The sequence below is a fragment of the Anabrus simplex genome, chromosome 2, assembly GCF_040414725.1.
Source record: "Anabrus simplex isolate iqAnaSimp1 chromosome 2, ASM4041472v1, whole genome shotgun sequence".
Taxonomy (NCBI): domain Eukaryota; kingdom Metazoa; phylum Arthropoda; class Insecta; order Orthoptera; family Tettigoniidae; genus Anabrus; species Anabrus simplex.
Window position 1 is genome coordinate 13,217,031 of NC_090266.1, and position 19,526 is coordinate 13,236,556.

At 38.6% G+C, this 19,526-nt stretch overlaps 1 protein-coding gene across 2 annotated transcripts in view; it reads left to right on the forward strand.

The window, feature by feature from the left end:
- The window catches only part of endos (alpha-endosulfine), a 201,502-nt gene that overhangs the window by 40,942 nt on the left and 141,034 nt on the right, over nucleotides 1–19,526 (forward strand). For both annotated transcript variants that reach the window (XM_067140303.2, XM_067140302.2), the window contains exon 2: nucleotides 17,715–17,824. In XM_067140303.2, coding sequence (XP_066996404.1) covers nucleotides 17,732–17,824 — 93 coding nt within the window. In that variant the 5' untranslated portion in view covers nucleotides 17,715–17,731. The remainder of the gene's footprint in view (nucleotides 1–17,714; nucleotides 17,825–19,526) is intronic.

The following is a 19,526-nucleotide window of genomic DNA, read 5'->3' on the forward strand; positions in this document are numbered from 1 at the left end:
AATTTTAATTGTTTATTTACTACACTTTGACAGTTTACCAAGAGCAATCTCAGACCTCCTTCCTCCCTAAAACTTGACTGTTGCAATTGGGTAACTTGAAATTCCTTACTATCCTGAGTTTCATTTTCTAGTTGACTGAGCCAGCTTGAAGTACAGCTGGCTCTTTCTACTAGTTTCCCTGGTCAGTATTATAACTCAAGGGAGTTGCCTGTTTTACAGTACATATCTTAAGATTAATAAAATCTAGAACAATATGTGATATCTTTCGTTTACCTGAATTGTTTAGATGGAGGCCATGTTTTGTATAACAGTACCTCTCAAAACTGCTGCATTCAATAACCTGAATATTCCGAAAATGTTTACAAATTTTAACAATATCTGTATTGACCTTGTCCACTTCAGTGTTCACACGAGTCTCTACTCAAATCATGCCTGTGAGGCACATTCACTACAAAGACGTTAGTGTGGGTCAGCTTCCCTAGTGTATGTTTAAGTTGTGATCTTACATTCTTGGCGTGGTCGTGAGCTACGTCGTTCGTCCCACCGATGATAAGCACTGCATCGCCGCTCCCGAAGTTGCTAGTTGCTTCTTGTATGTTTTCCAGGACCCTGCTGATAGAAGCTCCTGGATATATTTCTCCGGTTGCTGCTATGTTCGCGTCGTTTATCACTCCCGCAATTCCCCTTCCTTGGCTATCACCAAACACAGCAACCTTTGCTGATTTAGGTCTAACTGGGTCTTGAATCTGAAATCTAGGTGTAAATTTTAACCTCGGCACGGCAACGGCAGCGGATCGCGTTGATTTGGTTTCACGCGCGCGATCACTTCCTTCCAGAATTAAATTTTTTAGGGCAGAAAACCTATTTCTGATGTTTATTTTCGGAAATTCAGTTGTAGATTCCTTCTTAGCCGGCCATCCATGAACTACTTGATACCACGTGCTCGAGTTTGTTACTGGTACCGCTATATCACTCGAAGAATGGTCAGTCCCAAATTCTAGCGATCGCAGTCTTTCTTTTAATTCTTGATTTTCAACTTTTAAGAGCCTCATTGTCCTTTTGTAGAATGTTTAATGCACTTTTGTATTCCTCATCGATTGTTTTCGGTGCTTCATCGTCAACGCCGTCGCCAACTACAACATTCCAAATCCAGTCAGCGTTTTCATTAGTTTTTACGTCTCTAGGGCAATTTCCGCACTTATAATGCCACCATCGATCACATGAATCACACAACATTCCATTTTTCACTAATCTTCAACATTCCGTCACATTTTGCGGTTAATTTACTTGGAGGATAAAACACTACGTCGTTTTTACCGGGCGCCATTTTGGAAAAAAAAGGGATATTATCAAGTCTTGAAACTTTAGGCAAAAGAAACAACACAGACCATAAAATGATGAATAAGATCAAGCCTCCGCCATTTTGTACAACCACTCTCCCCACCCCTTCTAAAGCCGAAGCCGTGACAGTAAGCTACACGCCTCCTCCCCTCCCCGAAAGGAGAAGCAAACAGCGGAACACACACACACCATTACTATACTAGACGTAAAGCAGCTTCAAACATTCACCCTCCAGGGTCACGGTAGAATTGGAGTCAAACAACATTAGGGTATAGAACCATTTTATACATTGTTATTATGTAAAGACACATGCTTTCATTACAACGAAAACAAATTCCTATTTTCCTCATTTCATTACAGAATTTAGACGAAGCTCCCTTCTCGAAAAGTGACCGGCAATCAGCTTTAAAGTTCCGCATTAGACTCAATTTAGGGCACATTAAGCAAGCTCAAAATAAATAACAGCCTACCTGGAAGGAGTGAATGAAATGAGCATTCAGCAGTAATAAGAACAGTGTGTCAAGAAGCCATTCATTTTTCAAAAAACCTTTTAACTGGAAGACAAATAGATATTTTTAGTGTAACAGAGTTGAAACTTTTAACAGCTATTCTAATGAATAGATATAGTTATTCATCCTGTCTCATTTAATCAACCCATTAACCCTCACATTGTTTTAACATCATTTTAATTTAATTTTATATTCAAATTAGTCTTTAAGAGGAACAATGTACCTGAAAACAATGTATTCAGAAACTTAGCGATTCACCTAAGCTTAACAACAGCTGAAGATGTTCATAAGTGAGAACGAAACATGTACTGTTTATAATTAATAATTTGCTAAAAAGCAAATAAAAAGTATCAAAAATGTGGAAGATTTTCAATTATTGTAACTCTCTGTAAGTGGTATGTTTCGAGCTTTCAGCGGAGAGATGGCATGGAATGACATTAGTAGACGAATAAGAAGTAGGAAAGATCACAATATGAAGATAAAATTGGAATTCAAGAGAACAAACTGGGGCAAATATTCATTTATAGGAAGGGGAGTTAGGGATTAGAATAACTTACCAAGGGAGATGTTCAATAAATTTCCAATTTCTTTGAAATCATTTAGGAAAAGGCCAGGAAAACAACAGATAGGGAATCTGCCACCTGGGCAACTGCCCTATATGCAGATCAGTATTGATTTATTGATTGATTGATTGATTGATTGATTGATTGATTGATTGATTGATTGATTGATTGATTGATTGATTGATTGATTGATTGATTGACATACACTGTGACGTGTTGGGGATGTAGAAAGAAACAAATTTGTCAATTCGTAGAAAAACAAAGCAACAACGTAGTAGTTGATTAAGATTCTTTGACAAGACGTTCAAGGAGAAAAGGGCTGGGACCAATTGGAGGTCAGTGTATGTAATAAGAAGAAAAAAGTTAATCAAAACAGTATATTGTTTCTACCAGGAGATCAATTTCAAATTTACAACTCAAACTTTTGTAATCTGGCACATAAAAGAAAACGCTCATCGTGAATGACGTACATTAGAATAGAATCCCTAGACCAGGGATGGCGAACCTTTTCCAACAAGTGTGCCATTTTAAGTCTGGTTTATTATTCTCAACTGTTGACTGTGCCACTTATTATTTTCCTTTAAGGAAAGGCTACAACTTACAACCCCCCACGACTTCCTTCCCAAATTCCCAATAATGTTGCAACATATGTTATTATTTAACGTATTTACTGATTTATTTATTTATTAGATATATATCTTGTAAATACATTTGATTGCATGTTCCGTGGTCGTATTTTGCAAATACTGCAAAAAATATTTTTTAATTATGTGAGTTTTGAGAACACCTATTATTATTTGTATATAAATAATAAGCTCCCATTGTAACACACTTCGTCATTAAATATTATCACCGGGTGAGTTGGTTCAAGCCCCACTGTCGGCAGCCCCGAAGATGGTTTTCCGTGGTTTCCCATTTTCACACCAGGCCAATTAAGGCCACGACGGTTTCCTTCCCACTCGTAAGCGTTTCCTATCCCATCGTCGCCGTGAGACCTATATCTGTATCGGTGCGACGTAAAACAAATTGTAAAAAGATAAATGTTATTAGATATAAGGATCGAAAGTACTAATATGCTCAACAATTTCATTTCTACCTAATCACATTTCCGCAAGGAAATAAAAAACAACTATCCTTGCTTGTAAGGTCACATGCGTGCTTTCATCAAAACATACTGCATACATCTGGGAGTTATCCAAATTAGTTTTCAACTGCTCCGAAACTTCTTCACTCATTCTTATTACTCTGTCCTTGACAGTAGTTCATCTGGCTGGCATTCCTTTCATTCTGTTGCCGTATTGCACGTCCGGACGGAACTAGTATTTATATTTTCGAGATTTATTTCTTATACGTCAAACACTAAAAGATATGTATTGTCTGTGGTACAAGACATATATTAAAACATTACTATGTTCATGTGGCGTGCCACCGAAATCGTGTTCGCGTGTCACCTAGTGACACGCGTGGCATAGGTTCGCCATCCCTGCCCTAGACCATTTACAAGTTCTAATGTGTGACTAATCAAATGAACATGGTAACCTATAAGTCTCGGAGAATATTGACACAGATTTCCAAAAAGGTAAACAAAGGGGGAAGAAAGGCACGGGAAAGACCAAGGACAGGGATCACAATAATGGGAGTCGCCTGAGTATAAACGTTGCCAAATGCAGGAAAATTTTTATGTGATAAGTTGTACCGTCCAGGCCATAAGTTCAATCACTCACTAACTCTTGAACTGCATATTACTCGATGTTCATTTGTTAAGGAGAAATATCACTCATATCAAGTTTAAAAGAAAACCGGCCACAGCAATGAAGATAACTCCAAAATCCATAGGAGAAGAAAAATAGTAGTAATTATAAAATAAATACTCTGTTGCTCACCCAATACAGCAAATAAAAGAAGTGGAGTTTCCCAGCAAATACTGGGAAGTCCTCAGACGACCCTCCAACCACACTCGGTGTCAGTTCTGGACTGGAGACCGAGTATGTGGGGGAAGCCTTTATACCGCTGCAGAAAGTTCAGGAATAAAGTACACAAAACGTCGAGAAATATCGGACACTGACGCAACGGGTGACGTAATCCAGTGGAGACTCAGTGTGTAGTGAGCAGTTCACCAGGACAGATGCACGACGAGGCAGCAGTGAAAGTCCAAGGCCGGTTAGATGAGTAAAGTAGCGGCGAGTATATGAAAATAGGTGGAGTTCCAGATGATGTCAGCCGAAAATAGGTGAGTGATCGTTACATATTCCCCCTCCGGCCAGGAATCCGAAGGATTCCGGGAGTGAAGAGTCAAGTTGGATCCGACGAATGGCGACGGGCGAAGAGGAAAGAAGAAAAAGAGGAGCTGGAACAAAAGCAGACTCGGCAAGAAACAAAGTTTAAATAAACAAATAGTAAAATCACAAGGAGTTACAATACAATTACAATAAACAAACAATATGGTCTAGGGTAATTTTTTTTTTTGTCCCATTCACATGCATATTATAAATAAATAAAACAAAAGAGGGGAACATTCCCTAATGTTCATCAAGATGGGAGAGTCCAGTTGCACCGGGTGGGGTTGAAGGGTCACTGGGTAGAGCAAAAGAGAAAAGAAAAATAAAGAAATTACTGAAAATACTGTTTCAACTGCGAAACATGGGCCTTTTTAACAATGGAAGGATCATTTGCATCCTGTAATAATACAGAAACCGGAGTAGAGAAGCGAATGATTGAAAAAGGGCCTGTCCAACGAGGGCAAAGTTTAGCAGATATATGATCACTCGCGGAACTTTGAGGATGGTTCTTTAATAGTGCTTTATCTAAAAGTTTAAATTTTGAGGGACGGTGGCCACGGTCGCGAACCCGTCGATGGACCTCCCGTGCCTGATGCAATTTAGTTAATGCCCTTTTCCACTCCGCCTGAGTGACTTGATTAGGGGGGGAAAGGAGCAAAGAAGGTAGATCCCATGTTAAATCTAAAGGAGTTTGCAAATCTCTACCCAAAAACAATTTCGCCGGGGAAAAAGAGGTAGAGTTATTGATGGCAGAATTAAGTGTTAGCGCAAAGGCAGGTAACTCAGAATCCCAATGGCGTTGATCTTCAGAATGAAAAATGGACAATAGAACTTTCAAATTTCTATGATATCGTTTGACGAGATTGGCTTGAGAGTGGTAGGGGGAGGTAAAGACCTTTTTAATACCATTGATAAAGCAAAAGTTGTAAAAGGATTGCGAGGTAAAAACGGTAGCGTTATCAGAAACTAGGTATTTCGGTAGACCAATAATAGGGAAAATTTGGTCATTCAAAAGCCGAATAATAGTATGAGCAGAAAGCGTACGCAACGGACGCAAAATTAAAAATTTAGAGAAACCATCAAGCAGAGTAAAGATATATGCATTGCCTTGGGAAGATTTAGTGATAGGTCCGACAACATCAATATAATACCTCTCAGCAGGATAAGTAGAAGGTGTGGCGGAATGAGAACCAAAGGACAATGTGTTCTGGGGTTTGTGTTTTTGGCATAAAGTACAAGATTTGACCCAATTGAAGACATCCTTACGCATATTGGGCCAAAAGAATTGAGATGCCAACCGGGAATAAGTTTTAGCACGCCCAAAGTGTCCCCCTGTAGGAGACCCATGATAATACTGAAACAGCATCGAACGTAAAGGGGAAGGAATGACTACTCTAGGGATTGATTTAGGAGTTGGTTTAAAAACCAGCAAATCATTATGGATCCGAAAAGGTCCATCATAGTTAGCAGCAGAAAGATAAATCTTAATGTCTTTACAATAAGAATCAGTAGATTGATGCTGATGACAAGAGTCAAAAGATAATGGAAAATCAATAAGAGAAGAAATCGCATTGATTTCATAAGAAGGAAGTTGATCTAAGGTTGAAGAGGAAGATTGGTCAAAAAGGCGAGAAAGAGCATCAGCAACTGAATTTTGATAACCAGAAACAAATTTTACAGAAAACTTAAAACGAGAAAGGCAGAGCAGTCATCGACCGGTCCTGCCTATTTTAGGGGCATTGTTCAGTAGCCAGGATAAGGCCTGATTATCGGTTTGAACAAGAAATTGACGATGGTCAAGGTATTCCGAAAAATGCTCAATAGTGAGGATTAATGCTAATGCTTCCCTTTCATAAACAGAATACCTACGTTCAGTAGGCAAAAGCAAGCGACTGAAATAAGCAATAGGAAGAAGTTTACCATCTCGGTTTTGATTTAAGACTACTCCAACAGCAACGTCAGAGGTGTCTGTAAAAACTTCAAAAGGTAAATCAAAGTCAGGTATTTGAAGAACAGGGGGTTTGGTTAAGGCAGATTTGAGAGAAAGAAATGCAGTTTGCTGCTGTTCTCCCCAGTGAAATTTCATGCCTTTCCATTTAAGTAAATTAAGTGGCTCAGATATGTGAGAATAGTGAGGGATAAATTTACTATAAAAACCAACCATACCTAAGAATGTTCGCTAGCGCTTCAAATTTTTAGGTGGAGGAATACGATCAACTGCAGAAACCCGATCCGGATCAATAGAAATGCCATTATTCGACAGAATATGGCCCAAAAATTTAATAGAAGTCTGAGCTAAAATAATTTTAGAAGGATTGACGATAAGATTAACAGAACGTAAACGAGAGAGTACTTCACGAAGATGTTTAATATGAGTGGCAAAATCAGGACTATAAATCAAAAGATCATCCACATACGGAAATAGATACTGATATTTTATATCAGGAAAAAGGTTGTCAACAAATCTTTGCATGATTTGAGAGCCAAGGTTTAATCCGAAAGGTACTTTAGTGAATTGATACAGCCTGGTAGGAGTAATAAAGGCAGTATACTTGGAGCTACTATCATCTAAGGGTATCTGATTATAGGCAGAATTGAAATCTAAAAGGGCAAAGTACTGTGCATCGGATAAATGTTGAAACGCAGTTTGAACTTTAGGCATGGGGTTAGCATCGTAGAGGATCTTAGAATTAATTTTACGATAATCAACTACAAAACGAAAGGACCCATCAGGTTTATCAACAAACGCGGGAGAGGCATAGTCCGAAGTGGAAGGTACGATGGTATTATCAACCAGCATTTTCTCTACAAGTTGATTAAGAATTTTCATTCTGGGTGGACTCAAGTGATACGGGGGAAATCGAACAGGCGTGGTATCAGTGAGATCAATATGAGCGTGAAAATTGGAAACTGTTCCAAGTTTAGAGGTTACAACATCAGAAAACTCAACTAACAAATTATCAAGTTGGTCAGACTGAGAACGGTTACAATACACAGTCCTTACGAACCGAAGGAAGATGTGAAAGAGGGAAATCAGAACAATTCACTAATGGAATCCTAATATCCGAAAAGGTGAAACGAATAGAGGAAGGAAAGGAATCAAGTACCAAACCAGTATGACGAAAAAAATCATATCCTAGAATTAATGAATATGATAAATTTTCTACAACATTAAAAGAATAGGGCCACGAAAAATGTTGAATTTTTAAGTTGAGCTTGATTTGGCCAAGGGTCTGAAGTAGATTATTTGATGCAGAAGTACAACAAAGGGAAGACTGAGAAAGATGAAGATGAGAAAAATTAGTCTGAAGGAATTGGAAAAGTTCTAGACTAATTAAAGAAGTCGTTGAACCAGAATCTAAAAGTGCAATAGTAGGAATATTGTGGAGCAAGACTACAATATGTGAAGTTCTGGGTAATGAGCAAAAAATGTGAGAATCATATTTTACGCTCGGTTTAGTGTAAGAAATAGTAGAAGATCGAAAAGATTGCCGAGTAGTAAAGGTGTCGTGATGAAAAGCATGTATTTGATTAGGCAGATTTGCCCCTTGAACGCGTCCACTGCCTACGGACGGGGGTTGGGGGCGTTTCCCAAGATGGGGGAGGCACAAGATTTAGCTATATGTCCTGTACCTCTACAGCGGTAACAAATAATAGGTTTACTGACTGTAACAGAACGTGATATTGGTAATGATATTGATGCCGGGGGAGAGGTAGTAGCAGAAGGTAAGACTGGTGGTGGTATACGAGCATAGTAGGAAATATCTGCATACGAGTAAGTCGTATGAGCTTGTGCTGCGGTATACAATTGTAGCAAAGAGGTAGGAGGAGAATGTATCTGAAGAAGTAGTCGGAAAGAAGGCACAGCATAAAATGTAACAATTGAAATTAAGTCCGATGATTTATTAGCGATATTAAGAACATCACTAATAGTAAGAAGAGAGTCTAAATAATCGTGTACAGGTTCGTCAGAACGTTGATGACGGCGGACAAATTCCAAACTCAATGTATGACGTACCTCATAAGGTAGAAAGTAATTATGAAGACATGTGCGAAATTGAGCCCAATCCTGAAAATGTGCCATATTTTCAAGCCAGAAATTTGTTAAATGTCCAGTAGTTTTAGACGTTAATAAACTAATGAGTTGAGAAAATGGGGCAAGGTTAATTTTAATAAATTTACGGACAAAAAATAGCCATATAGTTAAATTTCGAGGATTTGTATCAGTTAAAGGAGGCACTTGTGTTAATGACTGTTTAATAATCTCTAGATTTAATGAGGGAATGAGTGGATTTGGGGAAATAGGCAATGAAGTGAGTGGCCTAGAAGATTCAGGATGTAAATGATGAGTGGTTCTTCAAAGTTATGGTTTTAGGTCTTGATCAAATAAATCTGAAGTGTTAGAATGCGAAGACGAACAAATAGTGGATGAAGGTTCTGAGGGCGGAGTGTCATCAAAAGAAATTAAATCAGCACAAGGTGGATTAGGTAGAGACTGGGAAATGGGGGTAAAAATGAATAGTTATCAGAAGAATCTAATGGAAAATTATCGGAAAAAGTTGCCGTGTTGAGAAAGAGAGTACAGTAACAAAGAGTAAAAAAGGAGAAAAATTGAAAGAAGATAACAGTAAATAAATCGAATGAGTTACTTTGCTACCATTTTGTGACGTGTTGGGGATGTAGAAAGAAACAAATTTGTCAATTCGTAAAAAAAAAAGCAACAACGTAGTAGTTGATTAAGATTCTTTGACAAGACGTTCAAGGAGAAAAGGGCTGGGACCAATTGGAGGTCGGTGTATGTAATAAGAAAAAAAAAGTTAATCAAAACAGTATATTGTTTCTACCAGGAGATCAATTTCAAATTTACAACTCAAACTTTTGTAATCTGGCACATAAAAGAAAACTCTCATCGTGAATGACGTACATTAGAATAGAATCCCTAGACCATTTACAAGTTCTAATGTGTGACTAATCAAATGAACATGGTAACCTATAAGTCTCGGAGAATATTGACACAGATTTCCAAAAAGGTAAACAAAGGGGGAAGAAAGGCACGGGAAAGACCAAGGACAGGGATCACAATAATGGGAGTCGCCTGAGTATAAACGTTGCCAAATGCAGGAACAGTTTTATGTGATAAGTTGTACCGTCCAGGCCATAAGTTCACTCACTCACTAACTCTTGAAACTGCATATTACTCGATGTTCATTTGTTAAGGAGAAATGTCACTCATATCAAGTTTAAAAGAAAACCAGCCACAGCAATGAAGATAACTCCAAAATCCATAGGAGAAGAATAATAGTAGTAATTATAAAATAAATACTCTGTTGCTCACCCAATACAGCAAATAAAAGAAGTGGAGCTTCCCAGCAAATACTGGGAAGTCCTCAGACGACCCTCCAGCACATTGCCAACTGTGACAAAATAAAATGCGGCTGGCGAGTACCAACACAAAGGCCGCAACATACTCCCCCCTTTGAGGGATCTCAACACTCAAAATCAAAGTCAAGTGTTCATGCTCATCACAGACAAATGAATAAAAAAGAAAACTCAGATACAACATATTCAAATATATAACTATACAACATCCTTTGGCAATGGACACAATTTCACTATGGCACGGCGCAAAAGACCAGTTTTAGTCTTTACTCTGACCACACGAGTAATATTGTCACAACCAGGATGGAGCTCCTGGATTATACCAGTTTTCCAAACCAGAGGAGGAAGGTTATCCTCCCTTAGAAGCACTAAATTTCCCACAGTTGGAGTCCACTTTCCTACAGAAGACCATTTACGTCTTTGTTGAAGTGATTGTATGTATTCTTTTGACCACCTTTGCCAAAAATCGTGATACAGCTGTTGCACCAAATTACATTTAGTTAGACAGGAGCGGGAGCTGTTGGATATGTCTGGAGAGAGGATAGAGGTCAATCGTCTCCCTACTAGAAAATGTCCAGGTGTCAAATAGCATTGATCGTTGGGGTCGTCAGTCATTGAACAGAGAGGTCTCGAGTTCAACACAGACTCAATTTGATACAAATGAGTACTCAGCTCTTCAAAATTAAGAATGCATTTTCCTAGGGTCTGCTTTAAAAGTAATTTGGTGGACTTTATTTCAGCTTCCCAAAGCCCACCGAAATGAGGACTGGTGGGTAGAATAAACTTCCAATTCACATTCAAATTAGATGAATATTCTTCTATTTCAGTAGAGCTATCCTTAATAAATCTTAATAACTCATTGTTGGCTCCAACAAAATTTGTGCCATTATCACTCAAGATGAGATTCTGAAATCCTCTACGCACCGTGAATCTTCTAAATGCAGCGAGGAAGTCCTGAGTCGTTAGACTCTTCACCATTTCAAGATGTATTGCCTTAGTGACAAGACAAACAAAGAGAGCAATGTACGCTTTAAACTTTATCTTACTCCTCGGGTTATCACCTTTTATGATGATTGGGCCACCATAATCAAGACCAACCTTAACAAAGAGTAACGATGGTTCACCTCTATACGAGGGTAACTGACCCATTATGTGAGTAGTGAGTGGTGGTTTGCTCCTGAAGCACTTGTAACATGAATGGATCACACCACGAACAACTGTCTTCCCACGTGGAATCCAAAATCTGTTACGCAAGGAAAACAATACAGCCTGAGGGCCGGAATGCAATAGCATCTCATGTTCATGTTTAACAATCAATTTAGTAACAAAGTGTTTTTGAGGAAGAATGATGGGGTGTTTTTCATTGTAGTCCAACTTAGAATTCACGAGTCAACCACCGACTCTCAACAACCCGTAAACATCGAGGAATGGATTCAAAGTTTTCAATGAGCACGAAGAGGCAACTACATTATTAGACCTCAAGTCATGAAGTTCCTTTCCATACTCACTACCTTGCATCAAACTTATTATTTTCATTTCACTAATCCTCAATTCTTCAGAGGTGAGTGGACAAATGACACGAGCATCCTTAGTGGAGTGAACATTGGTAATAAATCTCAGAACATAGCTATAAACTTGCTAAAGTTTGAGAAAGGCTGAAAACTTCTCTAACTCAGGTGGGTGCATGTTAACTAGCAAGACTCTCAAAGAGGGTTTCGATTCTGCATTCACAGCAGATGGTGTATTACTGGCAACAAAATCAGGGTACACGGGGGACAATTCGTGCAACCAGGAGGGACCATGCCACCATACATCCAGAGAAAACATTTGTGAGGGTAAAACACCTCGAGACAAGTGGTCAGCTGGATTGCTGTGGGTAGGTACGTGTCTCCAATCTGAGACTAAAGTGAGGGATTGAATTTCAGCAACTCTATTAGCGATAAAGGTTTTCCAACAATTGGCGGGTTTCTGTAACCAACACAGAACTATCGTGCTGTCAGTGCAGCAGTATGTGGAGAAAGGAATGTGCAATTTCAGCGATTCAGTGACCTTACTCATTAGGCGAGAACGCAATAGAGGAGCACAAAGCTCTAAATGGGCAATAGATTGCTGTTTCAATAGAGCAACTCTCGATTTAGAAGTCAACAGGATCACTGATACCTCATCATTATCAGATACTGTCCTAATATACACCCAAGCACCATAGGCAGCTTCTGAAGCATCAGGAAAGCCATGGATTTCAATAACCTTGTTCTTAGCAAAAGGCATTACATTCCTTTGCACTCTGAGTTCGTTGAGCAAGGGGAGCTCACTGTAGATAGCATTCCAGATTTCAATAATTTCAGATGAAGGTTCTAACACATCATCCCAATCAATTTTCAGCTGCCAAAGAGACTGCAGGATAAGTTTGCACCTAACCACAGCACATCCTAACAATCCAAGGGGATCAAATATGGAAGCAATGATAGTGAGAGTGCTCCTCTTAGTGACTTCCTTAGGTGCTTTCTTCAAATTTATTTGAAACTGGAACTCATCACATTTAGGATGCCACACGATACCTAATGTTTTAATAGCTTCATCCTTAGTGAGGTTACAAGGTGACATTTCTCTATCCTCTACAGGGACATTGGCAAGAGCTTCTGGACAATTTGATGTCCACTTTCTAAGATGAAAATGTGCACTATCAAGCACAGAAGAAATTTCTGATTGAAGCTCCTTAGCTTCTTCAACTGAACTAGTACCTGTCAGCAGGTTGTCATCATAACAACAAGAGCGAATGATCTCTGAGGCAGTGGGGTGAGATTTCTTGTGTTCATCAGCAAGTTGAACTAGACATCTCGTAGCAAGAAAAGGGGCGGAACTTGTACCGTATGTGACAGTAGTAAGACTGTAGTCCTTGATTTCTTCATCAGTAGATTCACGCCAGACAATTTTCTGAAGATTTCTGTGGTCAGGGTGATTTAGGACACATCTATACATCTTAGCAATGTCAGCCGTAAGAGCAACAAAATAGGTTCTGAACCTTAAAACAATGAACAGCAAGTCAGGCTGAATAGTAGGACCAACCATTAACATAGAATTCAATGCTATCCCATTTGATGATTCACAACTTCCATCAAAAACAACTCTCAGCTTGGTTGTAGTGCTTGAATCCTTGAGCACACAATGATGGGGCATGTAAAAGCTTAAAGAGTTAGAGGTCTCTGGAGGTGCAATTTCCATGTGACCCATTTCACTGTATTCACGCATGAAATCTACATGCTTCCTTTTCAAGTCTGGAAGCTTAGCAAATTTATTTTCCATCTGTTTGAGCCTTCTAACTGCATTATGCTTAGACTCAGCCACAGGTGGCACTTCCGCACGAATAGGAAGTTTGACAACAAACCTACCAGAATCATCTCTTTGAACACTATTCACAAAGCGTTCTTCACAAGCCCTTTCTTCAGGAGTAAGAACTGGTTGATGAAGTTCTTCAAGCTCCCAGAACCTTTGGAGTTTAGTGTCGATAGAATCAAGTTTTACAAGATTGGCACGACGAGCCTTGGCATTATTCTTAATGCACGACTCAGGGAAAGTGCCTGATAGCACCCAACCAAATTCGGTATCTAATAAGGCGGGATAACCCTTCTTATGCAAAATGTTAGAAGACACAATTTCATAGTAGACATCAGCACCTAGCAAAATATCAATAGTAGAGGGCTGATTAAATGTCCTATCACTCAAAATAATATCATCAGGAATAACCCAATTGGAACAATCAATTTCCTGCGCAGGGAGTGGACTTGTGATTGTGTTCACGACTGCACAGTTCAACTTCAATGTATAATCTGATGCATTTGAGAATAAAATAAGGTTACATGTCGAACTTATAGCAGACACATTCTCATTGGCTATACCAACAATAGGTAGACGACAAGACCTAGTACGGATACCAAGCTTCTTGACAAGATCGGAAGTCACAAAGGATAATTGACTCGCAGAGTCTAACAAAGCTTTAACTAGTACAATCTCTCCTGAGCTATCTTTTACTCCTACACACGCTGTGCTCAGCAAAACATTAGAACCTAGTCCTGAAACAACCTTCATGGCAGTGGGTGAAACAATTACAGAACTTGTAGAATTCATATTATTGTTATTATTGGGACTTGCTTGTTCCTTGTGAACAAATAAGTTGTGGGGCCCATTACACTGGGGACACTTATTTTGCTTACACTGTTTAGAAACATGAGAAGCGGAAAAACAAAGATAACAAAGTTTATTTTCCCTCACAAACTTGCAACGATGATCAATGTTTGCTTGTTGGAACTTTCTACAATCAGAAATGCTGTGATTATCAAGTTTGCAAAACCTACAATTCAAGGAAGTGCTATTGTTGGTAATGTGAAGGGCTTTTAGGTTGGATTTTAAGTCTCGTTTTTGCTCAGTAACAGGTTTCTTGCATTCTGTTAGCTCTAATGTTTGACATTTTCTTTCCACGAAATCAATCAAATTATTTAGTGTGGGAATATCAGTGGAGGCAAATTTGTTTTCCCATTCACTTCTATGGTTGGACTTGATCTTACTTAGAATCAATTCCTGTAGCAAAATTTCATGTAGTGGAACTTGACCCTCCAAATTGTCAACAGCACTAAGATTAGATTTTACTTGGTTTATCAATTTGCGATATTCAACGGAAGATCCACTAGTACAATTATGGAGATTGAGCAAATGTTTTACATGCTGTGAAACAATCAAGCATTTGTTATTGTACCTTTCATCAATTAAATTCCAAGCAACAGTGAAATTATCAGCACATATGGATAGGTTATCTAACAAATCCCTGGGTTCGCCTTGAAGAGACGACAATAGGTAGTGTAGTCTTTGCACATTGTCAGTGCAGGTATTGTTAATAACTAAGCTTTGAAAGGTGTTCCTGAAACTCAAGTATTTTGTCAGATCTCGCTTAAAAACAGGCAATTCAATGGGAGGGAGCTTCAAGCTACAGTTGGACCGAGTAGAGTTATCAGAAATAATGGATGCATTGCTTGGACTTGTGGGTCTCTCAAATGAGCTAAGCAATTCTTGAATCCTAGCAACTATTGCATGATATCTGTTTTCAAATTCATCATGCTCCCCAAAGTGAGTTTTGCTAGATTTTGAGTCTAATTCACATTCTAGATACTCCCTAACAATGCTGAATTCCTTCCAAATTTCTGGCAGCCTATTTTGCCTGGAAATTAGTTTGTGATGGTTGATGTTATCTTGCTTTAAGTAATTTTCAAGATGAGTTAATGACCTTTTAAGTAAACCACGTTTTTGAACAGCCTTTGCTTCAGATTCAAACACCATGATGAATAGTTCAGGTAATCGATTATTGACAAGATAATAATAGAAATTAATCTTACAACTATAGTGACTATACAGACAGTAAGCTCTATAATCAGTGCACTGCATTCATTTTGCATTGTTAGAATGAGTGACAGTCTTTGAATGGAACCAACAATGTAGGTAGATGCACAAAAGCACGAAATAACATATAATAAACCACGTACATTCTAAAATATGCAAAATACACAAAGCGGCCCAACAAATTATTAGCACGAAATCAAGACAAATCTGTTAATTCTATACACGGAAAGTGCTAGCAGTAGGGTTAAGATGTTAGGCAGAATGTCCACCCTAGTCAAGATAGGAACAATGAAGACAAATGGAACAGACTTACAGTACATAGCGGTGCTGTATCATTAATCATCACTAAGTACCACTGGCACCACTCCTTGACTGGAACCACATGCCCACTTTGACGTGTGCGATGGTAATGTTCGCTGGAGTCTAAATTCCAAGCAGCATTTAACATGTCGAACATCAGGGTATCACATACAAGCTGGCGTATACAGCTCACAAAAACAAATGCGTTAGCACGTGGTAACTTCCACAGATTGTTAACGTGCGATATTAAAACAGTTCAAACAATGTAGACTTTGATGAAAACTCAATATGACTATTTCAAACATTCGTAGTAATTAGTCTTATACAATAACTGTTCACGATGCTTTTCGCGCCAAGCTCGTTGCTATGTTCAAACGGCAGCAATTCATGACGATAACAATTTTATGGTGACTAGCACGACTAGCACAGTGTTCAAAGTTCACAATGATTCTCATCGCGGCCCGGAAGGACCAAAATTTTATGTTGCGAACGACGAAACAACATATCAGCCGCACATAACAAAGTTAAGTTCCATAGGCGCACAAATACATTTTTAAAACAAGTCAGATGGAGAACCAGACTGCCCCAAACGAGCAGACACAAACACATCACTCAGAAGGTAATTCACATTTATTACACATGAATAAAACACTGCATATTTACACATTATGTACAACAAATTCGGAGATACACCAAAACACGTGTACTGCTGCCGGTCGCCATGTTCAGTGTCTTTGTATAAAACAAAAACGCAGCAGCACATTGCCAACTGTGACAAAATTAAATGCGGCAGGCGAGTACCAATACAGAGGCCGCAACAGTCACTAATAGTTAGTTCGTATAACAGAGTGAATGTGGCAACATAGTGAAGGAATATATGGGACAAGTTTTATGCAAGAGAAAGAGGCGTGTCAAATGAAACGAGGATGGTCATAGAGAATTGATAGACAAGGAATTAGGAATTAGAACAGTTCACCAAGGGAGATGTCGATAAAAAGACTAAGCGCATACAACTGATTGAGAATCTGCCATCAGGACGACAGTGGTGACTGGTAGGAAAAAAAACAAACAAGATATCCAAAGTAATTTACAGTATGTGCCTGATTTTACTGGGAGATATTTTTAATTTCCAAAATAAGCCTTATTAAGAACTTAAGTATTGCCTGACTGGCATTTTATTATGTTTGTAACCTAATGTACATTCGGTCTGAATTTTTCTTAATTGAACTTTTTGAAGTACCTACCTAATCTGCACATTCTGTCTTAGGCTATGTACACTTGCATATGGTTTGGGGATTTGAGTTTACAAGGACTTTAAAGCATGTTTAACTTCAGTAATGCAAAACATACCCAAATTGGAGATTTGGTAAATTGGAGATAGTTCACCTTAGGATTACTATGACAAGAGGAGGTCGATGTACTCATTCTAGAAGTTCACAGGGCTAACACAAAAATCTGATTGGGAAATATTATCATGGTAACAACCTATGAGTGTTCCAACGTAAGAAAGGCTGCTTTTTATACCCGATTTACCTCAGCCCACCCTATGTATGAATGCTTTGTTTGTTTTGAGGTAGCAGTCCTGCATTGTAAGATCTCTGCCTGCCCCTTGCATTACTAATTCTGTAACATTTCAGAATGTGGCTGTCATGTTAATAAATAAAATTTTATTTTCAAAAGTTTTTTCATTGTTACCCAAAATGTTACATATTGTGGTCAAAGTAATCAAGTGTTGACTGTTTCTATGCTACACACAACTAACTACACTACTCTTTGCCATTGTCTTGGGACCTCTTAAGTGGATGTTTTTCTTCTGGGTACGATCTTATTTGTTTTCATACATCATAGTAGCCTACACTCTGTTTCTGTAAATTATATTTTTATCTTATTACTCTTTTCTACCAGGATCTTTATCCTGTAGAAAAGAGAATTAATACTTACTTCTTACATTCCAGAACCTCCCAAAATCATAATGGCAGAACAAGATGGAAATACTGAATATCCAGAGAACCAAACATCGGATCTTACAGAAACCAATGCTGAATCCGAGAGTTCATCAGCAGATGTAAGTTAAGATTTCTAAAAGATATCTACTTATTAGCATGGCATTTAGCAGTAAATCATAAGGACCAATCTGTTCTATTTTTTTTTTTTTTTTTGAGAATATCTGGATAGAAGAAGAAACCCATCTTTATGTTGTGTAGACCCAAAATCTAAGTAGCAAGTTGGAAACTTGTCAGTAGTACGCCCTTCCTGCGTCCAGGGCGGAAACGTAAAAGAAATCCACGCTAACTTAATCTCCGGGTTCGATGTGTATAAATATACTTTTTTTTTTAACATAGGTTCCAAAAAGAAGATGGCATCTTAATAAACGTCTTATTTGCCAATAATGTTGATGGACGTCTCCATCCTATGAATCGTTGGCTAAACAAGAATGTGATATATCTGACGCCTTAATTCTAAATCTATCTAATATCCTTAACCAAATTCATAAATAGCACTTCCAGTATACCTTAACTATAATCATTTTGTGTCGGGAAAAAAAACAAAAAAAAAAACAAACAAACTATAATCATTTATTCAAGTTTGAAAGTTGAGGAAAAGGAAATGAAATAAAGGAAAAATTAATATCTTAAATTGAATTAATTGAATCTGCTTCAATAGCATAAACTATCAATGTTGATCATTGATATATTGGTTATATATTGTAAAAATTATTAAAATCTGAAATGAAGTTGTAAATTACTTTCATATCATTCAAATAAAAATTATATATACGAGGGTTGGAACTTAAATAGTGGCAACACTGCTGTGGAGACGCTATGCAACGGAATCTAATATTGTCGCTGATAGCACATGTTGTTTCCATACAGTACCTTCCTTACCTCAGAGCAAATGGACTCGCCCTTCCCACATCACCTGCGTGCGCACGAGCGAGAGAAATACAGTCACTTGTGAGTTAGCAGTCTAATGTAACGTTGTCACTATGTTTTCCAAACAGGAACAATGGAGTTGGATCAAGATTGAATGTGCCAGAGGTTGTACAGCACGACAGTGTCATCAAAGTCTTCAAGAGACTTGCGGGGAATCTGCATTGCCTTAGTGAACAGTGGCACGTTAGGTAAAAGCCTTCAATGATGGTCGGCAAACTGTGGCGGACATTCATCGGGCAGGTCGTCCTATGAGTGAAGACGCGTTACTGGACAGTGATCGAAACCAGACTATTCGTGAACATTCGCTTCAGAACTGTTGCAGATATTTGACAGGCAGTAGACTGCTCCATTCGCACCATCAACAGAACAGGCTCTGCTAAAGGTATACTACGACTTCCACATCGCTGACAACGGGTTATACACAACACTGGTGACTACATTGAAGGACAGTAAAGGTTACCAACATGCAAGTCTTTTGTATCTCTTGTAAATAAATAGTTGCCACTATTTAAGTTCCAACCTTCATATATATTAAAATCAAAATTTCTTTAAATAAATACAAATCCACTTGGAAAGTCAATGATAAAGTTAAGTTTTTTGAATTACATAAAATACATAATAAGGTAGCAGGTAGGGACCCTCTTCGGAGGCAGCCCTACCCAGGGAGTGGCGCCCCTGCCTATGTGAGTCCCAGAGCACACTGACCCGGTGTGTAACATCTGGTATGGGTCCCAGCTCAGGGTTACGAGTGAAGACCTCAACGGCATCTACGGCGGAGAAGGTGGACTTCGGTACGGCGGAGATGGTGGAAGGGCCATACCTGTAGCGTCTGTA